The 24241-nt window shown below is 41.3% G+C and overlaps 2 protein-coding genes across 4 annotated transcripts; one reads left to right on the forward strand and one right to left on the reverse strand.

The window, feature by feature from the left end:
- The first annotated feature begins 1488 nt into the window (after nucleotides 1-1488).
- On the forward strand, nucleotides 1489-11557 carry tnk1 (tyrosine kinase, non-receptor, 1). Of its 2 annotated transcripts, none has more exons than XM_018671447.2 (14): nucleotides 1489-1783; nucleotides 4307-4485; nucleotides 4949-5016; nucleotides 5105-5284; nucleotides 6210-6353; nucleotides 6468-6745; nucleotides 6854-6980; nucleotides 7150-7296; nucleotides 7417-7511; nucleotides 8479-8715; nucleotides 9324-9388; nucleotides 10213-10709; nucleotides 10812-10907; nucleotides 11055-11557. In XM_018671447.2, exons 2-14 carry the CDS (start codon nucleotides 4323-4325, stop codon nucleotides 11199-11201), a joined length of 2244 nt encoding a protein of 747 aa, XP_018526963.1. In that variant the 5' UTR covers nucleotides 1489-1783; nucleotides 4307-4322; the 3' UTR covers nucleotides 11202-11557. The 2 variants fall into 2 exon arrangements, with proteins under 2 accessions (XP_018526963.1, XP_018526964.1); XM_018671448.2 differs by having other exon boundaries at nucleotides 4311-4485.
- A 943-nt stretch (nucleotides 11558-12500) lies between these two features.
- On the reverse strand, nucleotides 12501-22867 carry LOC108880002 (phospholipid scramblase 2). 2 transcript variants are annotated; one of them, XM_018671459.2, is made up of 8 exons: nucleotides 22580-22867; nucleotides 21776-21877; nucleotides 18771-19066; nucleotides 17718-17760; nucleotides 17326-17546; nucleotides 15367-15528; nucleotides 14744-14905; nucleotides 12501-14650 (listed from the first exon to the last, which is right to left on the reverse strand). In XM_018671459.2, exons 2-8 carry the CDS (start codon nucleotides 21786-21788, stop codon nucleotides 14591-14593), a joined length of 957 nt encoding a protein of 318 aa, XP_018526975.1. In that variant the 5' UTR covers nucleotides 21789-21877; nucleotides 22580-22867; the 3' UTR covers nucleotides 12501-14590. The 2 variants fall into 2 exon arrangements, with proteins under 2 accessions (XP_018526975.1, XP_018526976.1); XM_018671460.2 differs by lacking the exon at nucleotides 22580-22867 and adding an exon at nucleotides 22444-22567.
- Nucleotides 22868-24241: the final 1374 nt, after the last annotated feature.

A 24241-nucleotide genomic window follows, 5' to 3' on the forward strand; every position in this document is an offset into this window, starting at 1 on the left:
ACCAGGGGAGATACTGTACCAGGAAGTGCAAAGTGCTGGCAGGTCCTCCTCTGCGCTGCCTTGGTTTGCATTCAAATGAACAGCCAAGTGGGAGGAAACAAAAATCCTGTCAAACTAGTTCTGCAACAGGGAGGTATGAAGGAGAGAAAGACAGACAGAAAACCATTTGACTCATAGCTAGTGGCAAGTTTCGTCTGAGTTCAACATGATCAGCGGAGAGGATTAATTGTGTTATTTATAGTAATAATTTGCACATCAGTAATGACTAATGGGAAAATTCAGCTAATTGTGTGACTGATCATGGTGGTAGTTAAAAACATGTTTATGTCCTTTGATAAGTTACAGAAAACAACACATCATGTTACAGTAAATTAGGCTATGTGTTCAGAGGACAATTCATTTATTACTACTTTAAAATTCCAGTAAGCAGTTTATCAGGCCCACCTAGCCTGTGTTATATGGTAAATCCTGCTTTCATGAAGGTTACAATGCACAGATTTTGTTTTAAATGTTTCCAGAAGTGTTAATTAAACTATATAAGGCTGTAGGTGCATCACTTATAAAAGTAACAGGCAAAACATTATTGCATCGGCTTCACTAACTATAATAAATAACCATAATAATAACAATCAGCTGTTGATATGCAAAACTTAAACTAGTACAAATGTAGGAAGAAAGATAGAGTAAATGTGAAATGTTGATTGTGGTTGCATCAGTGTTGAAAGAGAATGTTTTGGTCTTAACATGGCTGTGTGTTTGTGTTCTATAATAATGCAGGAAATGTTGTTAAAATGTTATCATATTATGAACAGGAAGTCATCAGGTTTTAAAGTTGAAGATGTTGGTGTAATTCCTAATGAGCCACTAGAAAAAGTTAGTCAGTTACCTGCAATTATGAATTTTAATAATGATAATCATGGACCCATTGGTCTGTAGTTATAAATGTTAATGAGCAGTTTATAAATGAATTCAGGTCCAGATGTCCTGCAGCCCACACAGTCCAACGAACTAAAAAAGACAAGTCAAGTGTTGTGATGATGCTGGAGGAGAAGGATTTGGATTGGCAACCCAAAAGTTGTTCTTATTAATGGGTTATAGTTGATCTACAAAGAATTAGTAAATTATGGATTAATCATTCATAAACACATTAATTACAGCATATAAACCCTTTATAAAAGAAGGTAGGATTTATTGAAGGGTTGTTTAATTCAGTAAATTGTTAAGTAATGTACACGTAGAAGCAATTTTGGCTGAAACATTTTGACCAGTGCACATAAAATACATCCAAATAGTAATACGTGTTAAACCACATCCAGTTAGACCACATTGTCATATAGCTGTAGTAAATCATGAACCAATATTAGTGTCCTGTGCTGGTGATTTATGGCATTAGGTAATGTTATTACCTGTGCAGGTAATTTCATGTTGTCTGGAGGTTTGTGCTGCGTTGGAGGCTCAGGTGAAAAAAACACGTCAGGAAGAGGTGTGGTCAGTCCAGAAACTGGAAAGAGGCGGAGAAAGGAAAACACACAGGTAGATCACAAATACACTTGTTGTCCTTTACGGGGACATGTAACATAAAGATATCGCCTACACCTGGAAACAGCTTGGATTTATCAGGTCGTGACTTATTTATCAAGAGGTTTAGGATTCAGAGAAGAGTTGAGATTTGTGGGGGAGCCCTCAGTTAACGTCGCTGGAGGTTTCAGAGCCAACATGGATCACCTGTGTCGGGGCTTGAAATAGCTGTCACTACCGGAGGACCGAGTTATTTCGATTAACGGTAAGCACCAGGGCTCGGATCAGGCTGGAGCACTGCATTCACATTCACATTCAACTCTGCAGCTGCCGAAATAACTAATGTCGGAAAGTTTAATGTAATAATCAGGTTTCAAAAAGTTCTAAACGACTAAATTATTAAATGTATCTTGAGGTAACATTCGGCAAAATATACATTAAGTTGTGTTTAATGTTATAAAAGCTGAAGCTGATAAGCTTTATAGAATAACTGACAGTAAATATTCATTGCAGACACCTCACGTGGCCATATTGTGTCACAGTTACTTTTCTGAGTCAGGTTTCAAAGGACACATGATGAGTTTATAAAGGATGGTGCATTATTCTACATTAAACTACTCAGCAGTTTTTAAAGCTGTTAGCTTCACCTCCACCTGCTACAGCATGAAAATACTGGCTACAAATATAATCCATCAATGATAATAAACCAATAAGAAAATTGGAGTTTTAGAGGAGCCACAGTTTTGCAGTTATCACTAACATTCTGAATGCAAGCAGCATTTTTCATAATACAAGACTTGAATACTACTGTACTGTACTACTGACTACTGTACACACACTTACAGTGGTTGTGCTTGAGAAAAAAAAAATGCACAGCATCCTGGGCAGATTTTTGAGAGGCACACCCTTAATCCCTCTGGTAATAGATATGAATATCAGTGTGATTTAGTATCATGACTGAAGTTAAAGAAGCTTTGTCAGAGCTGCTTAATTCCAAGAGTGTTTCAAGTGTGTCACCACGGGCTGGTCTTGATTTGTTCTTGGGCTCAGCCAAAGGAAACACTGCATCACCAGTGTAAACAGACGCTCTCCAACAGTAGTGCAGTTGTGCTGGGTAAACAATGCCGCTGGCCAGTTTGAAGTTACAGATAGTGGCTCGTGTAATAAGTCAGGCGAGTTTAACCGGCGACTCTTCATGCTACATTAGGCTATTAACTGAATAGTTGGACACTTGGTCACAAATGCCATTACCCTGAGAGGGTTTTTCAGTAGCTGAGCAGGTTAAAGATTCATCAGTCTGTACACAGAGATAATGAACACAGCTCTGTGTGTTTGTGTACTAGCATGCATCTTTGAGTCAGTGCTTTTACTTTGAATTTGAATGTAGCCTGCAGAGATTTTGCCGCATGCTCACTCAAGTTAGGTGGAAATTAACTGGGAGTTGTCCTTGGAAATTAATGCAAGCCCAGGCTAGTACCCTCTTGCACATATTTGGCTTGGCTGTAAGAAGGATTAAGTTGATTGCTGAAGACATTATAGCTCTGTTGGTTGTTTAGCGTGGATGTTAATTTTTCCCAGGGTAGCTGACAGGGGAATGTTGAAGGCCTTCCCTGACTCATATCCGCTGGGCTTGGTGCGCTGATAAGCAGGTGATTTATGGCTGTGCAGCTCCAAGCAGTTAACATTATAGGAGCAGAAGCCAGAGATCATATCCAACAAAAGAATAATTTGATGCATTTTAGCTCTTCATTGTGTGGCAATAAGGAAGTCATGCAAACTTAATCATCCTTCTTCTTGTGCTTATGACTCAGGGCAGAGCAGCTGCTTAATTGTTGGTATTAAAGATTATGAAGATATGCAAATTGGAAAGCAGACAGATCATTTGAAAGTGAATACCATGCCCAAACCAGCCGGAGTTTCTTCAGAGCTGTCGAGACTCAAAGTCTTGACAGCACTAAAGACTGTGTGAACAGGATCCGGTCCGACTGGTGCCCCTAAACCACAGACATAGGTAAAGTTTCCACTGCTCAGTTTAGCTGAAAGTTTCCCTGCAGAATCAGCGTCACCTCTGTGGGTTGAAAATGAGTCCAGGCCCTTTCCACAGTACTCATACCAGACCTACGTGTTTATGCTTTTGAGGAAACGACAATCTTTTAATCTCTTATTTTGCTTCCTGTATCACTGTGTCTCTTCATCCACCTGTTCTTCCTCCTTCAATGCTTCTTCCATCATATGTCACTGTTTTCCTCAACCAGTTTTGCTCTCATTTGGGTAGCCAACTGCTTTTTTGGTAATGCGAACAATATGCAAATTACTTTTTTCTTTTTGCTTGTGTTTATGAAAGCTTTATGTAAAGATGTACTGTTCTACCTCTTTATCATTGTGAAACATTGTAGAAAATGTATCCTTCAGGAGAGGCAGATATAGAGATGTCTGCTCATAGGACACTGACAAACAACTTGTTAAAAGTTGGCACACGGCTAAAAGCTGAATAATCCCCTCCAGCATCACACTAAGGGCTTTTTGTTTCGTCTCCATGGTAACCTAACGAGGCCTGAGTTACAGTTAAACAGGCTCTTTCATGAGATGAGTAAGACTCAGATACAGCACTGTTTGGTAATTGCTTCGCTGAGTTTTGTCTTAGATCCCTAGACCGGAACGCATGTTTGTGCTCTTATTGTGAAATGTTAATGACCAAAAGGAAAAAGATTTTCAGAGCTGTGATACAAGACGAGAAAAGGAAACAGTCCCTACGCCGTCTTTTAACTTCGACCTTTGTCCCATAAAGGCAGGTCGGCCAGGTCATGCTGATGGACCAGGACACTCAGTGGCTGTACCATCTCCTGGCTGAGGTCCAGTTGGAGAAGTTCTACCTGCGCGTCAGAGATGGACTCAACATCACCCGCATCGAGCACTTCGCCTACGTCAAGGAGGCCGACCTGGAGCAGATAGGAATCAGCAAACCTGGTGAGCCTGATTGTCTCCTTTGATCATCCACGCCGGGTGGAAATCAATACATACACTGAAGAGATTTCCTCTTTGCTGCATCACAAGCACTCGCTGTGTTAGTGAGTGTTAGTTTGCGAGGTCATCAGTGGCAGCTGTGTCCACTACATTCAATAAAGGCCTGGAGGCATTCAGTTTCTGTCAATAAAATGATCGATTAATCAGCGAAGCATTTCAGGACTTGACATGCTTGAAGTTACTCCTGCTCCAACACCCTGTTTGATGATTAAACAGCAAACATACTTTTATAATACAATTTCATTTAATTTGAAATGATGACAGAAGAAATGTTGTGCAGAATGATACATTGGAGTAATTGTTAGTTTATGTTTCTGTAGTCTATAAAACAATAAAATCTTTATAGATGTGATAAAACTGGTATATAGGTCATGTTGAGAATAATTACATTTATTTTTTCCTCCAGCACAAAGAAGATTATGGGATGCTCTGAAACGCCAAAAGACAAATTCACGATCACGGCCATGGACAAAGGTCTGAAATATCTAGTTACATTAAAATGTTTGTAGATTTCATGTGTATTGTGTGTGAGGCAGCCTGACCCTTTTTTATTGATACACAGGTGTTTAGTGGGCGAGGTACAGATGGAGGGGAGCAGTGGAGCGGCCAGGCTCAGGAAGGGGTCAGCCGAGCTCTTCCTTCTCTGATCCAGGACAGCGAGCTGGTTCTGGGCGAGAAGCTGGGCTCCGGGTCCTTTGGGGTGGTGAAGAGGGGAGAGTGGCACACACCCACTGGGAGAGTGGTAAGGGACAGTTCTGAGATCAGCTGTGCTTTATTTAGTTTCTTTGAATGGCGCTTTTTTCTGATGGGTGTTGTCTCATGTACTATTTAAACAGGTACAACTAAACAGTAGAATATCCCCTCAACATTCAGCATGTACTCTAAAATAGATGGTACATTCTGTTTTTGTTTGCTGTGAACAGACACATTTGGGCACAAATCAAATACTTAATCCAGCATGATAAGGCAGTGGCAAAAGCCAAAGCATCAAACTTAAAGCTGCACTCATCAACATTTTTATATTAACAATTGATCAAATTACTTTGTGTATGTGAGAGGGGTCGCTTGTAGTGACTAACCCACAGATAATTATCACCTGCCTTTGCAGTACAGTTACAAGTTCTGCTGAGCATTTCAGCGTATTTCAGATTTCATTGTTTTGATTTTACGATCCGCAGCTAACCTATGTTGGTTCATTCTCACGGCTCTCATCAGTATAGTTTTCGACCACAGTAGGCAGCTATGTCTAGCAAAAAGGCTCTAATAAACTATCTACCCAGCACCAAACTGCAAACAGAAACTGTTAGCAGCTAGCTGGTGAACATAGTGGAGCATTTGGCAGCTAAAAAGCTAGGAGACTGAAAAAGGAGCTATAGGGAAGTGAATAATGGACTTACATTCATCAGGTGGCTAGAAACATGACACCACATGAATGCTAATGTTTGTTGTTTTTATCTGTTCAGTGTGTAAATAGGCAACTGTTTGATCACAGCTTGACTATATCAACTTTTTGAGGTGCTAATATGTTGATGTTGTGTTAACAGCTTGTTTTAGCTACCGCCATGTGGCCCAAAGAATTAGTTATTCTAGGTTTAAATGTTCATATGTTTGTTTATATCATACTATTTCTGCCATTATCTGAGGCTGGATCTCTTTGCTCCTCTCAGCTGCCTGTAGCAGTAAAATCACTGAGGAGCAGGCACACAGACACACTGAAGGACTTCCTCCAAGAAGTAACCATCATGCAGTCGTTGGATCACCCCAACATCATACGACTCTACGGTGTGGTGCTCACACAGCCCCTCAAAATGGTAAGATGTTTTGTTGTTTGAACATGTTTGAACACAGTGAACAGGGATTAATTAGGGATAATAAGATGTGTTTAGGAGCTGGGATACACTCTGACTTATTTTTCCTTCTTCTAGGTTACAGAACTAGCTCCCTTGGGTTCACTATACGACACCCTGCGCTCACGTCAGTATGAGTACCCTCTGGCACGCCTCTGGCTCTTTGCTACCCAGATCGCGGCAGGTATGGAGTACCTGGAGACAAGGAGATTCATCCACAGGGACCTGGCTGCGAGAAACGTGCTGCTGGCTTCCAGGGAGACAGTGAAGATCGGGGACTTCGGCCTGATGAGAGGCCTGAGCCAAGAGACAGATCACTACATCATGTCGGCACACAGGCGCATCCCGTTCGCATGGTGAGGACTCTTGGACAACGTGACATTCACACTTGGAGGAGGAAATAAAACTGCAATTCTCAATAATTATATCTTCCTTCTGGTCTTTTCTACGTGCTTTTCTTCCAGGTGTGCCCCAGAGAGTCTTCGTGTCGGCGCCTTCTCCCACTCCTCAGACGTGTGGATGTTTGGTGTCACTCTGTGGGAGATGTTCACTTATTGTGAGGAGCCCTGGCTCGGTCTGTCAGGCCGACAGGTACACGCTTGTCAGCTACATCTGTGTTTGTATCCATGCCAGTCACTGTATTTGTCTTCATGTTTGGAATGTATGTCCCCGCCCTAGCACCATTTGTTTTCTTTTTTTTTTTGGTAGATGTTGTGACTCAGTGTCTCACTATTCCTGAAATTTACTCTCTTCGGTACAGATTTTGTGGCGTGTGGAACGGGAGGGCGAACGTCTGGAGAAACCGCCAGATTGCCCTCAAGAGCTGTACGCCGTCATGAGGAAGTGCTGGGCCTGCAATGCCGCAGACAGACCCAGCTTCGCCCAGCTCACCACAATGGTGACTGAGGTCTGAACTTACGTTTTTATTGTCTCTGATTACTTAAAAAGCTGCAGAAACACATAGTATTTCAGGTATTTTAGTTTGCATTTGTATTATTTTTCCTCACTCCCCCCTTTTCCTCCACAGGCTAAGCCAATGGAGGTGCAAGCCACAAGGGACTTTTCTGAACCCAGAAAACTCGCACTGGTGGCCAACGACCTTGTGACAGTCATAGACCATGGGTGGGTGAGGGAGAGGAGGGTGGGGTGAAAAAGAGTAAAGTAGAAACTTTGACCAACACAATAGGCTTTTGTTAAGATGAAACAGGGGTTTAAATCGGCCTGCTCACAAAAGTGCATTCCATCCATGATCTCATGGAGTCCTTGAACGCATTCTGCCCTGTTTGTTGGAACAAGTCTAGCAGCTACGAAACTGACTTCACAGTGTTGTTGTTTTTTTACATAACAGATCTTTGGTCAGGATAATATTTATTTTTTGATTTATTTTTCCAATGATTTGTAACATAGTCATCAGTCAACAAAAAGTACTTGAAAACCTATAAATCCTTAAAAATCTATGGTGAATATACTGTATACTGTGTTGTTTACATCTACAGGCCATTAAAAAGGATCTTAGTCATGCATCAAAATCTCTTAGTGAGCTAATATATGCTGTTTTTAGAATGGTTCCTCATTCTTTTAAGTTTAACACACCAGTCTAAGTTTAAAGGTCAACCTACGAGCTTTCTCACAGCTACTTCAGTAAATGGAGCTGGTTGAAGTGTTACCTAGACTTTAACTTATTTAGTCTACTCTGTATAGACAGTAAACCAGTAAAGTAAACCAGTAAAGATTAGAGGAATAAAGTCTGGTAACACTGCTAACTGTTTCCTGACAGTACCCCGACCGTTTCTGTAACTTAAAGCTGCACAATGTAACTTTTAGAAGAAGAAAAGACACATTCTTCCTCTTACAAATGAACAGTTTAATTCATAAGATATTAAACGCACCATCAGTCAATTCAGTACACTCAGTGGGTGTTTCTGTTACAGTCCTTCTTGGTCTGGTGTGACCAGTAGCTTATGGTGGCTAATGTTAGCTAACTTTTGATACATGTTGCTGTACTTCTGTTAAGCTGAGGTTAAAATAGGTTCACAACAATAACTTGTTTTGGTTTCTAACCAAATGCACTGCCCCTCTGTGTCTGCAGTCTGGAGCTGAGTGAGTGGAAAGGCCAGAATCAGAGGACGCTGACAGTCGGCTGGTTTCCTGCGAGCCTCTGTGTACCGTCGCTCCCTCCTGCTGCTGCTGCTCCTCCCACCGCTTCCAGCAACCCCTCCTCCAGTTCTGTCCACATCTCAGCCCCTCTGAAGGGCAGTCTGCAGCACACTGGGCATGGAGACATCAAGCCTGAACGCTGCTGGGGATCACCAGAGACCCTTGACGAGTCAGTGATACCTCTGATCCTCCTTATCCGTCTATTTTACTTGGTATTTTTGGTATATCCATCATGTCGGTGCAAAATGATCAGTTTGAAAAACTCGTGTTGATTCTGCAGGGGCAACAAACCTTGTTGTTTACCGTTTCTTCTTTTTGACTTTAAGCTAAAATTCAAGCGATAAAGCAGTCAGTATTTATGTGGGTAAAAACAAACAGTGACTTAAACTACCTTCTGGCTGCAGCTAAAAATACACCATTGTGTAAAAGAAACAAGCCCGGAGATGCAATGTTGACCTCTGACCACTGTTTTTAACAGCACTGTAGTGTTTATGTTATTTCCTTGTAGCCTTTGCAGCCCTTGCTGCTTTTCACCTAATTTGTTGTCCATACAGAATCCAACAAAACAGAGAGTTGTTAGTTGTGATTTTCTGACTGACATGTTTTTTCGACCCTGACTATACCATATAAACTTCCTTGTCAGGTGCTTGAGTCACTGAGGTTTATTGCAGAGCACTAACTGGTGTGCAGCACTGAACTTTCACCTGCTGTCAGTCAGTGTGGTTTTCGAGTCGAAGGCTGTCATACTAATGTTGTTTACTTTTCTGACCTGTGCAGCAGCAGCAGCTGGAGGCCAAGCCCTGCCAGAGAGAAGGACGGATCCAATCTGCAGAAAATGGCAGGTAGGAACTAAAAATACAACCAGCTGCAGAATACAGTGAGTAGAGTGAGACAAGCCATATATCAGTATGACTAGATATCATGTGGGTTTTGAATATTATAATATTGTAGTTTACATATCTTAGATGTTGTCTTTTCCTGGTCTGAAGGCAGTAATACAAAGAGACTTTGAAGACTTTGACTGTTTTAACCAAATAAAATTGACAATGAAGGCTTCTATGTGCTTCTCCATCACATCCTCATTACCTACTACTCACATGTTTATTATATTTCTTAATTTTGACCCTATCAGCTCTCAGACAGTAGTTTCTTCCTGTGATCTACTAATGACTTATTTTCTCATAAATCATACAGTCGTCTATGAAAGTATCAGTTAATGTAACCAAAATCAAATGAAGAAAAAAATATATATATTTAGATGTTTGATTTTTCCAGTTCTGCTACACTATGCTCACTGTCATTATCCCTATGTTAAGGGTGCTGTGTAAAGACATCAGCATTTTTTAAATGTTTTTACTATAGTACATTTATTTATTAATGTATACATGTATTCAGCTTTAAATTGTCTTAATGTTTGTTCTACTATTAACTCATTTAATTACATTTGGCAAGTCTGCACCCTAGTGGGTGTTTTAGGAAAGTGCCTTCATAAACTCCACAACCAGGATCATACACTTCATCACCAGTATGCAGTACTACTAAACTATGCAGGTTGTGTCTGTAAAGATGTACTCATGCTTTTTTCCTGATTTTTTTCACCTGGCAGACTGGTGTAATATTTGTATTCAAAATAATTTTGCATTAAAAAGTCTCTCTGTGTCTTCAGGTATGTCTCGGAGCCTGGAATCAGTCTTGAGCGGACACCGGCCTCGAGCTCACACAGTAGGCGTGGTCAGAGTGGATCAGCACGGCAGACTCATGCCGCCCATAATGGCTGCTCACAGCATGGTGATGCAGCAGGACCCCCGTCGGTTCAGTGAGGCCAGCATCATACCCCCTCCGCGACCGCCGCCCCCCAACCTGAAACGATTGAACATGAGGTCTCAGAGAAGGCCCCCAGTCAATCTACCCCCAGGCGGCCCCTGGCCCCCTCAGGTGACGGTACCCGCTCCGGCACAGCCGCAACCTCAACTCCAACCGCAGCACCCGCCTCAGCCGGGCGTCGGAGGCTCCAACCTGGCTAAGATGGTCAACTTGGCGCGCTCGACCCCACAGCTGGATGACTACACAGAGTCCAGAGAGAGAGATCGAGAAAAGGAACGAAACAGAGACAGAGAGAAATCGCCTCATGTGCACCACACTAAGGACAGTCTCATCACACAGGTGAGAGATGAGTTTTGTTACTGTTTTGGATTAGTTTTCTTTATGCATGAAACTTTGCCCAGAGGATGAAAACACAAGTTTTGTTCCTCTGTTCAAACACAGGTTATGGAGGCAGTGCATGGGGTGACCACTGAGGAGGTTCATACTGCACTTCAACGTAACGACTGGAACCCAGTGCGAGCTGAGCAACAACTAAAGGTCCGACTATGAAATGCCTGTTAACACAAATCAGAAAACACTATATCTACCTGTATCTGCTGTTAGAAGCCACTGATGTAATGTATGGCAAACCACAGTGTTTTGATGGCTGCTCTGAGCCTTGTCCTCTCATCTCTGTCCCCTCAGTTAGAGCAGCTGTACTCGCTGAGCCTCTGCTCCAGAGACGACTGCCTGAGGATCCTGTCCAGATACCAGTGGAACCTGCAGCTGGCCAGCCGCTACCTGATCCGACAAGGCAGCGACCTCAAATTAGCACCAGAGAGACGGTTGTGAAGTGATTTACTGGCTGATTTTTTGCCTTTTGTTAGTGCACAGAGGGTTGACTTTTTTAGCGACATCCTGCTTTACAGTGACGAACTCTGACGTTTGGAACTTCCCAGTATGACGCTCAGACACCGCTTCAGTGTGGAAACAAGTGTGGGAGGTCACTCCTGTGGAGATTAAAATAGGAAAATGAAGATGGATGAATGTAAAAAGAAAAATGCAAAGTGACTTCATGAGTGTTTATTGTATTTTCAATAAGACGTTATCCCGCATATTGTTATTTACAAATAGTTTTTGTATCTCAATGAATTTGTTTATATTGTGTTAGAAATTATTGTTTTGTTGAATAAAAAGGTCTGATCTGATTTTACACGTCAGTCTGTCTACAAAAACAACCTCATATGCTTCCATTGTAACAACATCTAAAAGCCATCTTTATAGTATTAACACACTGGTGTGTTATAACATTAACACTAGTTCCTTTAACCAGCACCTAAACTCAATTAACGGTAATTGAGTTTCACTTTGCTAAATTCCCTGAATGTATGGTGAAAGATTTATGGGTCTTAAATGTAATTTCTATTTTAAGAGAGGTCACGGACTCTGCTGCAGAGACATCAGCCAGTCATTCAGACCTTAGACAAACAGTATTCTGTTGGGCAGGTCATTTTCATGTTTACCTAACCCAACATTTATGTCTTTTATATGCTTCTCAACACGCACATTCTTTAATCTCACAGACATAGATGCAGTAGAAATGAAGTGCAACCACTTGCTGAGCCTCTGACATGCTGATTCCTGTATAATGAGAACTGCAGGATTACATATTATGAGAGAGACATTTCAATTCTGGGTTATTTCCTGGGAGTATTGAGGTGGGTCCAGTGATGGACATGTGTGGACATGCTCCTGCATATCATGCTTGTATTTCTTTGTTGCTCCCAGGAGGTGGAGCAATCAGACATTCAGTATCTGAGCAGAGAGGGGAGGTTTTGTCTCCTTTTGAGGCATCAGAAGTAGGACATGGGTATAATCTTTCTATTAACACATTTGTGAACTGATAAGACTGAAAGGAAAGCGATGCTGACATCAATAGAGAACATACTGTGCTGGGAAAGTTACCCTGTAACTGAAATGGAGCAGAGTTTTAGTGGAAGTGGCCTTTGCTTATTTGTGTGCCAGAGAATGAGAGACTGGATTTCCCTCTGAAGCGACAATCATTTTTTCCAAGTAAAACCAGATGTGGGCCCTCCCCAGAATTTCCTGGACAATCACTGGAGCAGATGAACACAACATGTTAACAACAGCTTAACATGGCATTTGTTTTATTTCTGACCTATTGTAAATAAAAAATGTATTTAACAATCAAGAGTTACAGGGAAATAGTACAAAAGAGTTTTGATAGAAACACAGGAAACAGATGTGAACAGCTCCTGTCAGCTGCTCATATATATGATTTTAAAAAGCAGGAACCTCAGATTTACATCATCCAATGAACAAATTACTACACTAAACGTAATGAACATCCTTTGGCTACTCTCTCTTTCCTTATCAGAGGTCAGACTGCACACAAGCTGATGGTAGCATACATGCAATAACACACATTAATTGCTGACAGTAAAAATGAAGCAGTGGCAACAAACCCCATCAGAGGCACATGAGAATGATACACATGAGAATGATTATTAAGAGGTGCATTAAACAGCAATAAGCAACACTAACAAACATTAACCTGCCATTTTAAAATCACACTGAAAACAGACCAGAAATCACACGTTCACATTCAGGTCGCTTTCTGCACAAAAACTACAGAATATGAATGTTTTCTTAAACACCTCACTGATGGAATGGGTTTTCCCAAGTGAGATTTATTACATTCACTAACCTCAACTTCTGCCTTTTTTATTTCCTCCCTACTCCTTTTACTCAATTTTTTTCTTCTCCCATTTAACATTACCCCACACTGTCTCCGTCCTACATCACTACACTGGCCGTAGTTCAAACACAGTGGTATCTGGGGAAATTGGAGGGCGAGGTTCGACTGTGGCCTCAGTCTCCAGGGTAACGACTAAAACACAGAGGAGGCATGGGAGCATTTACACTGAGGTCTGTCCTACTGTTTTGAGTGTGTACACCAGGCTTGAAGACAGAGAGGGTGAGAGGGTTTTAAAGAAGCAAAAGACAGGTGAGAGGTAGAAAAAGAGCACTTTGTTAAAGCGTTAGCATGTGTCAATTAAAATTCCTTCATTTTCATCACAAACATAACTTCCCTATAAACTTAATCACAACAGCCCATAAGTGCTCAGCTTTCTATATTCTATATTTTGGTTATTTATGACGAAAGTAAAAGTCTATGGCCATGCTAGCAACTTTACAAGATACTAAGGCACAGCAGAGCTTCGAGCTAAATGCTAATGTAAACGTGCTAAAATGCTCACAAGAAAATGCTAACACGCTGGTGTTAAGCACATGTAATATTCACAATATTAACTAACTTAGTTTAGCTTGTTTGCATGCTAACATTTGCTAATTGTCACTTAGCATAAAAGACAACTGCGGGTGATGGGATTGTCATTAGTTTTGCAGGTATTTGGTCATAAACCCAAGTGCTGGACGAATTAAACTCTTGATCTGAAGATGGTGCTAGATGAGAAGTGAATGCATGACCAAAGTCATTAGGATTTATCCTCTAGGGACCATGAATGTCTGTACAAAATTTCACAGTAATCCATCCGATAGTTGTGGAAATATTTCAGGCTAGACCATATCAGTGGACCAGCAGACACTGCTATCAGCTAGCCACCAGCATGGCTAAAACAAGGCAATGAATACAGCTTCTACATTTACAATAGTATTGCACTTACACATCATTTACTGTAGTTTCTTCAATAAGCATGAGTACAAGTGTACTAATAGTCGGTTTATATACAGCATAAATATGAAATGTCAATGCCAGTGTAGCAAAAAGTAAATTCAAATATGTATGTTGATATTCACTCTTATTTACGTGTGAAGGCACTGAAGAAGACATTGAGGGTTAGGTTGATTTTCTTTGGATTAAATCTCAGCTGGATGTACTCATTTAAAAATGGACTAAATGTCTTCAGACTGTATGGAGTGTAATATTGGCAACATGGCAGCCAGTGTCAATCACTGAGTTTGAATAGATTTTTTTAAATCCTTGGCAGAGATCAGGAATCAAGAGCTCTTTAGCTCATGCTGGTCTGCATGTGTGTATAAAAGGATCCTGTGATTGGCACCATGTTGGCTGGAATCTGGTGAAGGGAGGACTTAAAAAACAACAAAAAAAAAACAAATGGAAAAACAAAGTAAGTGAACAGAGTATGCATAACTGAAGACAGTCCGTGCTCTCATGCTCTTGTTTTCCTTTTTTCCTATTACGAAAACACGGAGCTGCGCTGGTTGGCCTCGCCGACCTTCTCGAAGAACATGAAATCCTGTTGAGTGAGAACAAACAAGGAAACAATATCATCACTTAGCAAGATCCCACAAATTAAAATCAGTACCATTCAGCAAGGTTGCAGACTTACAATGAGAAAGCAGGCTCCCATGAGCACGGCTTTCATCTTCACGTCCATGTCCAGAGGGAACTGGATGCCAAAGTTGTCCGTGTCGGTGAAGACTTCTTTCAGAAGGCCGCTCCACTGCTTGCTGATGCGACCGATGGGCTTGTCACCATCTTTCCCCTTCAGCTGCAGGGCAAAAAGAATGACAGGGTTCATCTCAGGATGATTGAATAATCAAAACACCAGTTCATTATGTAATACTTGGATTGATAGCGCTCCAACGCCAGCAGGCAGTTAGCTTAGTATAAAAACTGAGAAAAACAGCTAACCTGGCTCTGTCCAAAGGTTCTACCTATCAGCACCCCTAAGGCTTAATATTTAACACATTACATCTTTATCTAGTTTAGTGTAGTGGGTGCACTGACTCCATAGAGTCTTACCATTACTATGAGTTTGCCAGACAACCAGCAGAGGCTCAGTCAGAAGTCACAGCCAAGAGATAATCCTGCACATAACCTCTCAGAAAACCACAAGTTGTCGTTTTTTATATTTTCATTTTTGTACAGATTGAAAAAGCAAGATAAGACCTGTTGATTACTGAGCTTGGCTGAACTGAGTTTCCACAAACAACAACTCTCTCATCGCACCTCAAAGTTGACGTCCCCGCAGCAGTTGCAGGCAAAGCAGGGCCCTTCCAGTTTCATCACAGTCTCCTTGTTTGCTCCCTGGATGGAAAATTTTGGCAGGAAAGGGTGCCAGTCCTGTTTGACGTATCCTATGGTGGTGCCGGGTGGTGCCTGGACCTCCATCTGTGTGGGTCACATATATGGTTTAGACGTACATACTGACATGACACCAAATTAGAAACTAATTCCACACAGCTTCAGAATCTGCCCTCGTCCCCGGACACTGACAGCTATAAATAAAGCATCACGAGGCTACACAGGCCAGCATGAATGATTAGTGAGAGTCTGACTGCTCCATTGCGGTCCCACTTAACAAAGGTAATACATCTCACATGGCCTCTGTCTGGTCAGTAAACACAGAACTCCAGTTTGAGAGAGTGTAGGAGTTTGGGTTCAGGCCAATGGGAACGCTGTGTAGCCAGTCGATGCCAACGATGTGATTAAACGGAGACAGAGAGAAAAAAGGTCTCAGAGGTGAAGGGAAGGCAGAGGATTGGGGGAGTCTAGGAGATAGTTTGGACAAAGGGCCATTCATAGTCCCTAACAAATCCCTCCCTGAGCAGAGTGGTGCACAAAGACACTGAAACACCACTCAGCAACTCAACAGTAACACAAGGCGAAGGCAGGAAGGACAGAGGCGTCCGAATGTGAGCCACTGAGAGCTGTGAGGCTGAAGGCTTTTTTGCTACTAGGACCTAATAAGTCTCTCCTCTCTAAATGAAAGTGGGTTAAATCAGTGAAATTAGCTGCTTTGTTGCGTAGCTGGAATGAAAACCTGCACACAAACTGCAATAAAAGCCCCCTTTTTATTATAGAGGGGCTTATATATATATATATATATATATATATATATATATATATATGTGTGTGTGTGTGTGTGTGTGTTTTCACACTTTCTTTTAGTGATATTGACACAAAGATAGTTCGTAACACTATGAGGTATCTGTCCCATCAACAACAACATCTCTTTGCAGAAACAATAAATCCTCTCATTGTACTTAAACAAACTTCCACTGTTCTGGGCGGCAGAAATCTTAAATACACTTGTTTCAAAACCTGAACAGACAAAACAAAAACGGACAATATCTTTGAAAGATAAGGCTTTGTTCTGTCAACAAATCCCAAGAAAAGTCCAAAACCAACAATGTGTACTTCCCAACCTCCCCTCCCTGCCTGTGACCCTCAGCTTCTCTCTACTGAAGGTGCAAATCTTTTAAATAAGGTCACAAATATACAGTTTCATTTTTAAAAATAGATCAGTAATTTTCATTAACAGCCAGTCACCACAGTTTCTAGTAAACGTGACTCAGACAGTAAATATTGTATTCATTGGGAACTACTTTTAGCTGTGGATGAATACACGTTGAATGTCTGCTTTTAGCAGGACGATGTTTGTGGACTGAACCAAAATAAACTTCAGTGCCCATGTTGATGACAATAACTGGACATGTCATCCAGTGCAGTGGTGTGGCTCATTTATGTCTTGTCAATAGTGAAGTGCGACAGTGGAGCCTAACAGCACAGAGAAATACGATATGTCAGGCTTTGAATACACAGTATATGGTATTAGCACAACAATAAGAGCCGACAACTCTATTTTTAGCTGCTTTGTAAGATTTGCTTCTGTTTGCTTTGGCTGTTTTTAGTGTGCTGGTTTTTGTGGTCTCTTCACTAGCAAAGCTCTGCTGCAAACCAACTTTAACAAACGAGTGGTTAAGTCTCTTGAGTCACAAACTCCTTTGACAATCAACAGGGTTAAATATTAACACCACTCATAATGATAGGCATTATCTGGGAGCAAGGAGGGCAAATATTACAACTCAAAGTGTTTATCAAGGGTGATCTTGTGCAGAAGATCAATATTAAATGAGGTTTTTGACACTCACTGACTAATTTACACACACATACACACACACACACCTCTTGCAGGCAGCAGGGACACCAGCAGGACACGCAGCGGAAAGGCCGTATGAGGCGGATGACCTCCCTGTCCATGTTATCCTTGATCTTCATGTCGAAGCTGCGCAGCGAGCCACAGCAGTTCCTGGTGCAGCAGTCGTTCTTCTCTTTGGCCTTGTAGATCTTCTGGCCCAGGCTGTTCTTTATCTCATACTGGTTGTTGGTCTCGAAGCCGATGAACGCTGACCGGGGTTGAAAGGGGAATGCGGGAGAAAAAAAGGGGCGGAAACAGTGTTTTGATAAGTAAAGAATTCCAAAGACAGACGCCAGCTTGTTATTAGGATTTCAAAAGCTGCTGCTGTTTATGTCCTGTTTACAAAGCAGCAAGAGTGAATGTGAGTGGATGAAGTTACCTTCTAGGAGTTCCACTTTTTGGTGAATCAGTATCTGGTCGATCTGAAAACCACAATGAGAGAGAGCAATGTGAGAAACTGAAACATGACGTCACTAAGATAGTCAACAATTTATCTTATGTACATATACAGTATATATACATCCAGAAGTCTGAGAGATGCTAACACAAAGGGACATTCTCCATTGCTTGCAATGCAAAGTAACTTATCTCATGAATTTTCATAAAGCCACTAACAAACGTGACACTTGTTGCTGTGAAAAGTAAACAACGCTTCTGAGGGTTCGGAGTCTTACACAAAGAGTAACTCCAGAGCCTTGGAAACAAGTATTTGTTCTATTTGTTTTTGTTTTTTGTTTTTTTTGGTTGATCCTTTAATAGTCACACCATGCAAATGCATTGAGTTACTGTTTTTAAAGAGAACAATGTTGGATGTGAGCTTCACGCCGAGGTCACACCACATTGTTTGAATAAAAAAAAAAAAAAGCGTGCGCTGAAGTCACATCACTCCTCTTTTCTTTATTGAAAAGCTACGGTATAATTAGTTCCAGTTCCTGATGCAAAGCAGACACAATTACTCTGTAATGGATTTGATTTTATCTGTACTGAAGTGTAATAAACCAAATATATGAAAGGTAAATCAGTTACAGCAGCAAAACTCCATGTACTTTGTAATCATTTGAATGCTGGGTAATTTCACAGAGTGATGTTTTCTATCAGTTGAAAGTAACTGGAAGAGGAACTTCAAAGTGTGAAAAGCAATTCACGCTTTCAGTGTTGCCTCTACACATTAGCTTTTATACATAATGCATCCTCAAGTGATGCCAAGTATAGCTTAACCTCTATGAGTCAGTGAGCCACTGACAGTAAGCTGGTCAGAGAGAGAGAGGGAACACATTCCTGAAATGAAGGAGTGGTGGATGAGTAATCCATCTGTCATTTGAAATCACCTGACGTCACTAGCTAACCTCCCACTTATCATAAGGAATTTCAGGACTCAAAGCTATGTTTCCGCACATCTGTATCTCCTCTTCTCTTTATTTCTCTGGCCTACCTGTGTGAGGTACTCGAGACCTGGCGGGACCCCGACAGGAACGGCAGCTGGAATCCCAACCGGAGCCGGGGAGATTCCTCCAGGAGGCCCGCCGTACTCCGGCCCCGGAGCTGGTCCGACCGGTCCCGGCTGGTACATGACCGGCGGCTGGCCCTGGTTGTAACCCATGTTGAACCCTGGCGGAGGAGCTTGAGTCGGGTCTCCATACCCACCCGGAGAAACTGGATAAGGGGCTACAGAGTGGCCCCCGGGCTGAGGCATGGGGTAGGGAGCCTGGTGGTGAGGGCCTGGGTAACCTGGGAAAAAGACAGTGATATTAGTTCAAACATCATCCACAAAAGGGTAAATTTAGTCAAATTTTGTCTCACACAGATTAAATCATTTGATAAAAAGTCTTCAGACTGTTGATAGTCAAATTAGTAGCTAGCAGCTACTAGCAACACTGATAAAAGGTAACATAAAAACAGAATTTAAATAAAGACTAAAATAAATAAAACAAAACACACATATGAGTCCACATTATAAACATTAAAACATGATATACATTTGGAAAACAAATGAAAAACACACGTAGTAAAGCATAAAACCAATCCACACTCGGGTGTCTCAACCAAGTGTGAGTTTCACATTCACAACAAGGTTCACTGAGGAACAGAAAATCATGATCTGTGCGTGTGTGTCGGGCTCATAGGATCATCCCTGCTGGGACAGCAGAGCCAATAAGCTACTTATTAGCGGAGTCACGGTGCAGACTTACCCAATAGGAGAGTAATTAAACAGCTAATACTGGAGATACTGGACGGTGCAGCAAGAGCTCTACTGGTTTTAACCTGTCACATTTTCATGGTAAATGTGAAGCGAGAGGAAGTGGCTGTGACAGAGAAGTGCATCAGGATATCTGTGTCTAATGAAGTGGAATGCTGCTGTCATGTGTTTCTTGCTGACCACATGTTTGCAATGGAGAGTCACTACACCAGTTTCCTTGAGTTTTATATTAACAATCTTTCTCAAGGCAGAGGTGTCGATCACAATCCTCCACCCACCCCCCACATCAGGTGGTTCGACTCAAGAGAAGTTTCTCAGAGGAAGTACCTACAATGGCTCAGATGCAGCTCGTTTTCTGTAGTGTTCTTTTAGTCCTAAATAGATGTTTTAAATGCTCATAAGAGGAAACAGGTGTGCTCCTCCTGAGTTTGATTTTAGTTGGGTACCCTGAAAGAAAACACCTGCAGTGTCTGAGTTTGTTTCCACAAAACAAATTCAGGAAAAGCAGCATTCCAGCAAGTTTTACTAGCTGTTTGCCTTTTTTTTTTTTTTTTGTACGTTTTAAGACTTTATTGATACCATGAGAGAAATTCTTGTGTTACAGCAGCAGACACAGCAACAGTCAGGTAACAATAAAAATTATTTTTGAAAATCCAAATGTGTAAGGAAAATAAATATGAAAAAAGGCAAATAATTTAATTTGCAACTGCTCTGAAATTAGTGTAATACAGAAACGATTGGTTGATTAATTGATCGTTAGATCAGTTTTTGCTGATTAGTTTTCTATTTAACCTTTAGCAAGCAAAAAGGAAAATATTTTCTGGCTCCACCTTTTCAAATATGAGAATTTTCTGCTTTCCTGGTTTAAAACATTGTAAATTATTTAAATTTAAAGCTGAACAAAACATGCAATTTGAAGACTTAAGTCTCTGTGGAGTGAGTTTTTCACTATGTTTTGTTTAGTTTGACCAGTTAATCAAAACAAGAACCACCAAATTCACTGAATAAATAATCATTAGTTGCCACACGACTGTCACCACAGCTAATCTCCAAAACATTAACTCCACCGCTAACATGGGGTAGATGTGGTTTTCTACCTGCATTGGCAATAAGATCCAGATCTGCTGAGTGTCCTTAGTCACTTTATCACTTGTCTCATGATCTAATATCTCTCACATCTGTTTCCACATTCAGAAGAAAACTGAAGCTGTACGGCTTCTGACTGACTTCTGTGTGTGAGCGCCTGCACACACACTGGTTTCTGTCTGTGGGGTGGATGTGGGCAGTTTTCTGTAGGTGTGTGTTTTAACTCAAAGTTCACTTGCATTGACGTATGCTGTGTAAATAAAATGCCCTTGCTTATAAGAGAAACATTGAGTCACTGATCCCCTTGTCATTAGTGTTGAGTTAAGAAGGATTTGAGTGCCATGTGCTGGTGTCAAATTTGACTCACAGCTGACAAAACTGGTTTTTGTAATCTTGGCATTACAGTCCATCAACAGCCTGAAAAACAATAGAGGTCGTTGCACTATGTAATTTTGAGATTCTTGCCCAGCTAAAGTCATGAGCATGCAATTTCAAGGCAGAATTAATTAATTAAAGTCTCGTGGTTGTGAGTTAGAAGACACCAACCTCATGCACTGCTTCTTAACCTAAATCAAAAGAGGACGTGAGCAACGCAATGTGAGAACTTTGAAGCTTGTTGTTGCTCCACCTCTTTCCACATTCCATTTTCAAACTCTCAAGGAAACAAAACAAAACATTTTTTTTAAAGCAGGGTGCTTTGCAGCCACCCTCATGTGCAAATACTGACATGCCCACACACAAGCACACCTTTCACCATAAATCTGTTCTTTTCCATCCAGAGAGAGGAGTTTAAAAAAATCTGAAAAGTTTTCAAGCAAGCATTTGAGGAATTTCTTTGTAATTGCACCACCTTGGAGAGGATAACATTTCTCAGGGCCTGTGGAGGAATCTGGGGGCGGGTGGGGCTGGACAAGGCGTTCATTCAATACGCTGTGACAGTTTGTGACAGGAAAGTCTGATGGAAACTTATGATGCAAGAGCCTAATCACCTGATAATAGCTCAACACAATGGAATAAATGATTAGGTAAGGATGTTTTATGACGCTGCATGAAGGGAAAAAACTGACATCACAGCTCTTAAACTCCTCATTTCCTCTGTATGTGTTTAACAAAAATCCAACCTGTGTTAGCTGCGGCCGTGGTGAGGCACTTACCAGGGGCAGACATGGCGAGGAGCTGGCTGAAGTCTTTCTGGCCGCAGAGAGAGTAAAGTAAGATCACACTTCCCGCTCTGCTCTCAGGGTCTCTATGGGAAACTGGGAGGAATGTAAAGGGAAGGGAGGAGGGGGGTGAGTTGAGATACAGCCAGAATGGAGGGAGGGGGGTAGAGGGGTGTCGCACAGGAACTGAAAGCAACAATAAAAATAAAAAAGCCCAACAACGTTTTACCTCATTCAGTCACAGTCATGCTGAGTGCCTTCTATTATTCTGTGAACATATATGTGCCAAGCATTTAACCCCAATGGTTACAAGTTTACAGCCACCATAACAAGAGTCCACTGAGCCCAGTTTGTACTTTACTCCAAGAAACATCATACGATACAGTGAAAACTAAAGGGGCAGCAAATGGAGGTTTTGTTCTCAAGCAAAGCTGCATGAAAATAAAAGTGGGTGCGACATGTCCTGGCAGGGGGGTGGGGCTCCCTAATTAAATGTTCCACTGAACCCCACTCAAGCATAACCTCTGCAGCTCATGTCTTCATTTGTTGCGTTCACTACAATTAGAAATTAATAGATGAAGATGAATTTCCGGTTTTAGGAAGATAGAAATATTCAAATCGCTCATATGAGCATGAATATTATATTTTAAAAACGTACCTACCTTCTCTCTGTAGCTGTATCTCTCTGTCTCATACTCCCTCACTGTGTCTGGTGAAAGCCTGATAAAACCCTTAACTCGTAGCCTTGCTTTATTTACAGAAAGAGGAGGGAAAAAGAAGCTTACACAGAAATCTCACCTCTTTGGCAGCTGCTGTCTTCTCAGTCCCAGCTAGAGAAAGTGACGGTACGAAAACAACGCGAGGAAACCCAGAAAAAAAAACCCCGGTCCACGGAGCCAAGAAAGCGCCTTCTTCTTAACCTGCCTCCACTCACTCTCTGTTGCTCTCACTCCTCCCTCCCATCTATGATTTTTATGTATATTCTCCTCCCCTTCCACGCTCAAACGACCTTTACCAATGCTTCCGCGTACGAAACTAAGCGTTATCATCTGGGTAACGGAAACAGGACAATGTTTTATCTGCATTTCATAGAAGTTGACTGTTTTCACTGGTTCCAGCACTTGTCACTGTACATGTGAGGGATTAGAAACATGCAAATGTTGTTATCAGTGCATGCAGCCGCAGGGGGGAGGAGGAGGGCTGTTAAACATGGCGGCGATAACAACCACCAGAGGGCGCCAATACCTCAGTAACGAACCAAAACAACTTCATCGAACAAACAAAGTTAAACAAGTTTTAACAACAAAATGTCCAAAATAAATCAGGATATTTTAGGTATAACTACTCATACTATTATATATACTGTTGGAGAGATATCATTTTTATTTTACTACAGTTATTCATATTTTAGAAGTTGGCCAATCAATCTGCAACTATTCTGTAAATATAGCTGTCAGTGGTCTAAGTAGTGTAAAAAAGTTTAAGATTAGTTCTTAGAATAATAATACAGTTAGTATATTAAACATTCAAACTATTGTTCACACTATTTAAATTAAAGCTGCATTATTCACACTAAGTCAAATGTGAAACATGAAAGGGGTTGCTAATAGCATAAGTTGCTGATAGACCAACAGAGAACTATCTGACTCTGGAGCTTTTTAGCTTACTTATCTCATTGCTGTGATTCTGCAGCCTCCACATTAAAACCATGTAAGCAGCTATTTCCATCAAAAAAAACCCTGATTCAAGCCAGAGTACAAGATCTGCTCATTAACAAATGGCAGACAAAGGGAAGTAACGCTGGCTATTGAAGAAAGTCAAAAATCTAAAAGCTAATTAACGTAAATTCCTCTAGAGTTTTTTTCTCAAAAGTTGGTGCGACAGAACAGATATAGAAGGAGAGTGAATACTGGACTTGCATGGCGAGACACACTAATATCGCTCTGGTTGTTCTGGATGTGACTGACAATGATCCCTTTTGTTCAGCACATGTGTCAGTCTGACAGTGTTTCTCTGACCGGCAGGAACACAAATGGCTTAATGGACATGAAATTGTGGAACTGCAAGAGTTCAATCTGACAAATGTCTTGTTTGTTTATTGTTTAGATATATTTTCCTGTTAATCTTTTCTGAGGTTGCTCACATTAGTGGAGGGAACCGTCTCTGCTGAGTCTATATTTGGCACCTGCTGCAGTGTCTGATACTTATAGGGCACTGGACCAGGGCGGGGTATGAGGGAAGTCATTCAACACACACACACACACACACACACACACACAGAGAGACACAGAGGACATGTTAAGTGTACCTTAAACAAGTTACACTCTTAAAATTCATGTATTATACTTTTTATACTTTACTAATATAAAACTTTCATGCTCACTCATGAATAATGCAGCAAATTGTCCTGTTTTTAACATGCTAACATTGATTTAGTTTATTGACAATATATAATGACTA

The sequence above is a fragment of the Lates calcarifer genome, linkage group LG14 (assembly GCF_001640805.2).
Source record: "Lates calcarifer isolate ASB-BC8 linkage group LG14, TLL_Latcal_v3, whole genome shotgun sequence".
In the NCBI taxonomy this organism is placed as follows: Eukaryota; Metazoa; Chordata; class Actinopteri; family Centropomidae; genus Lates; species Lates calcarifer.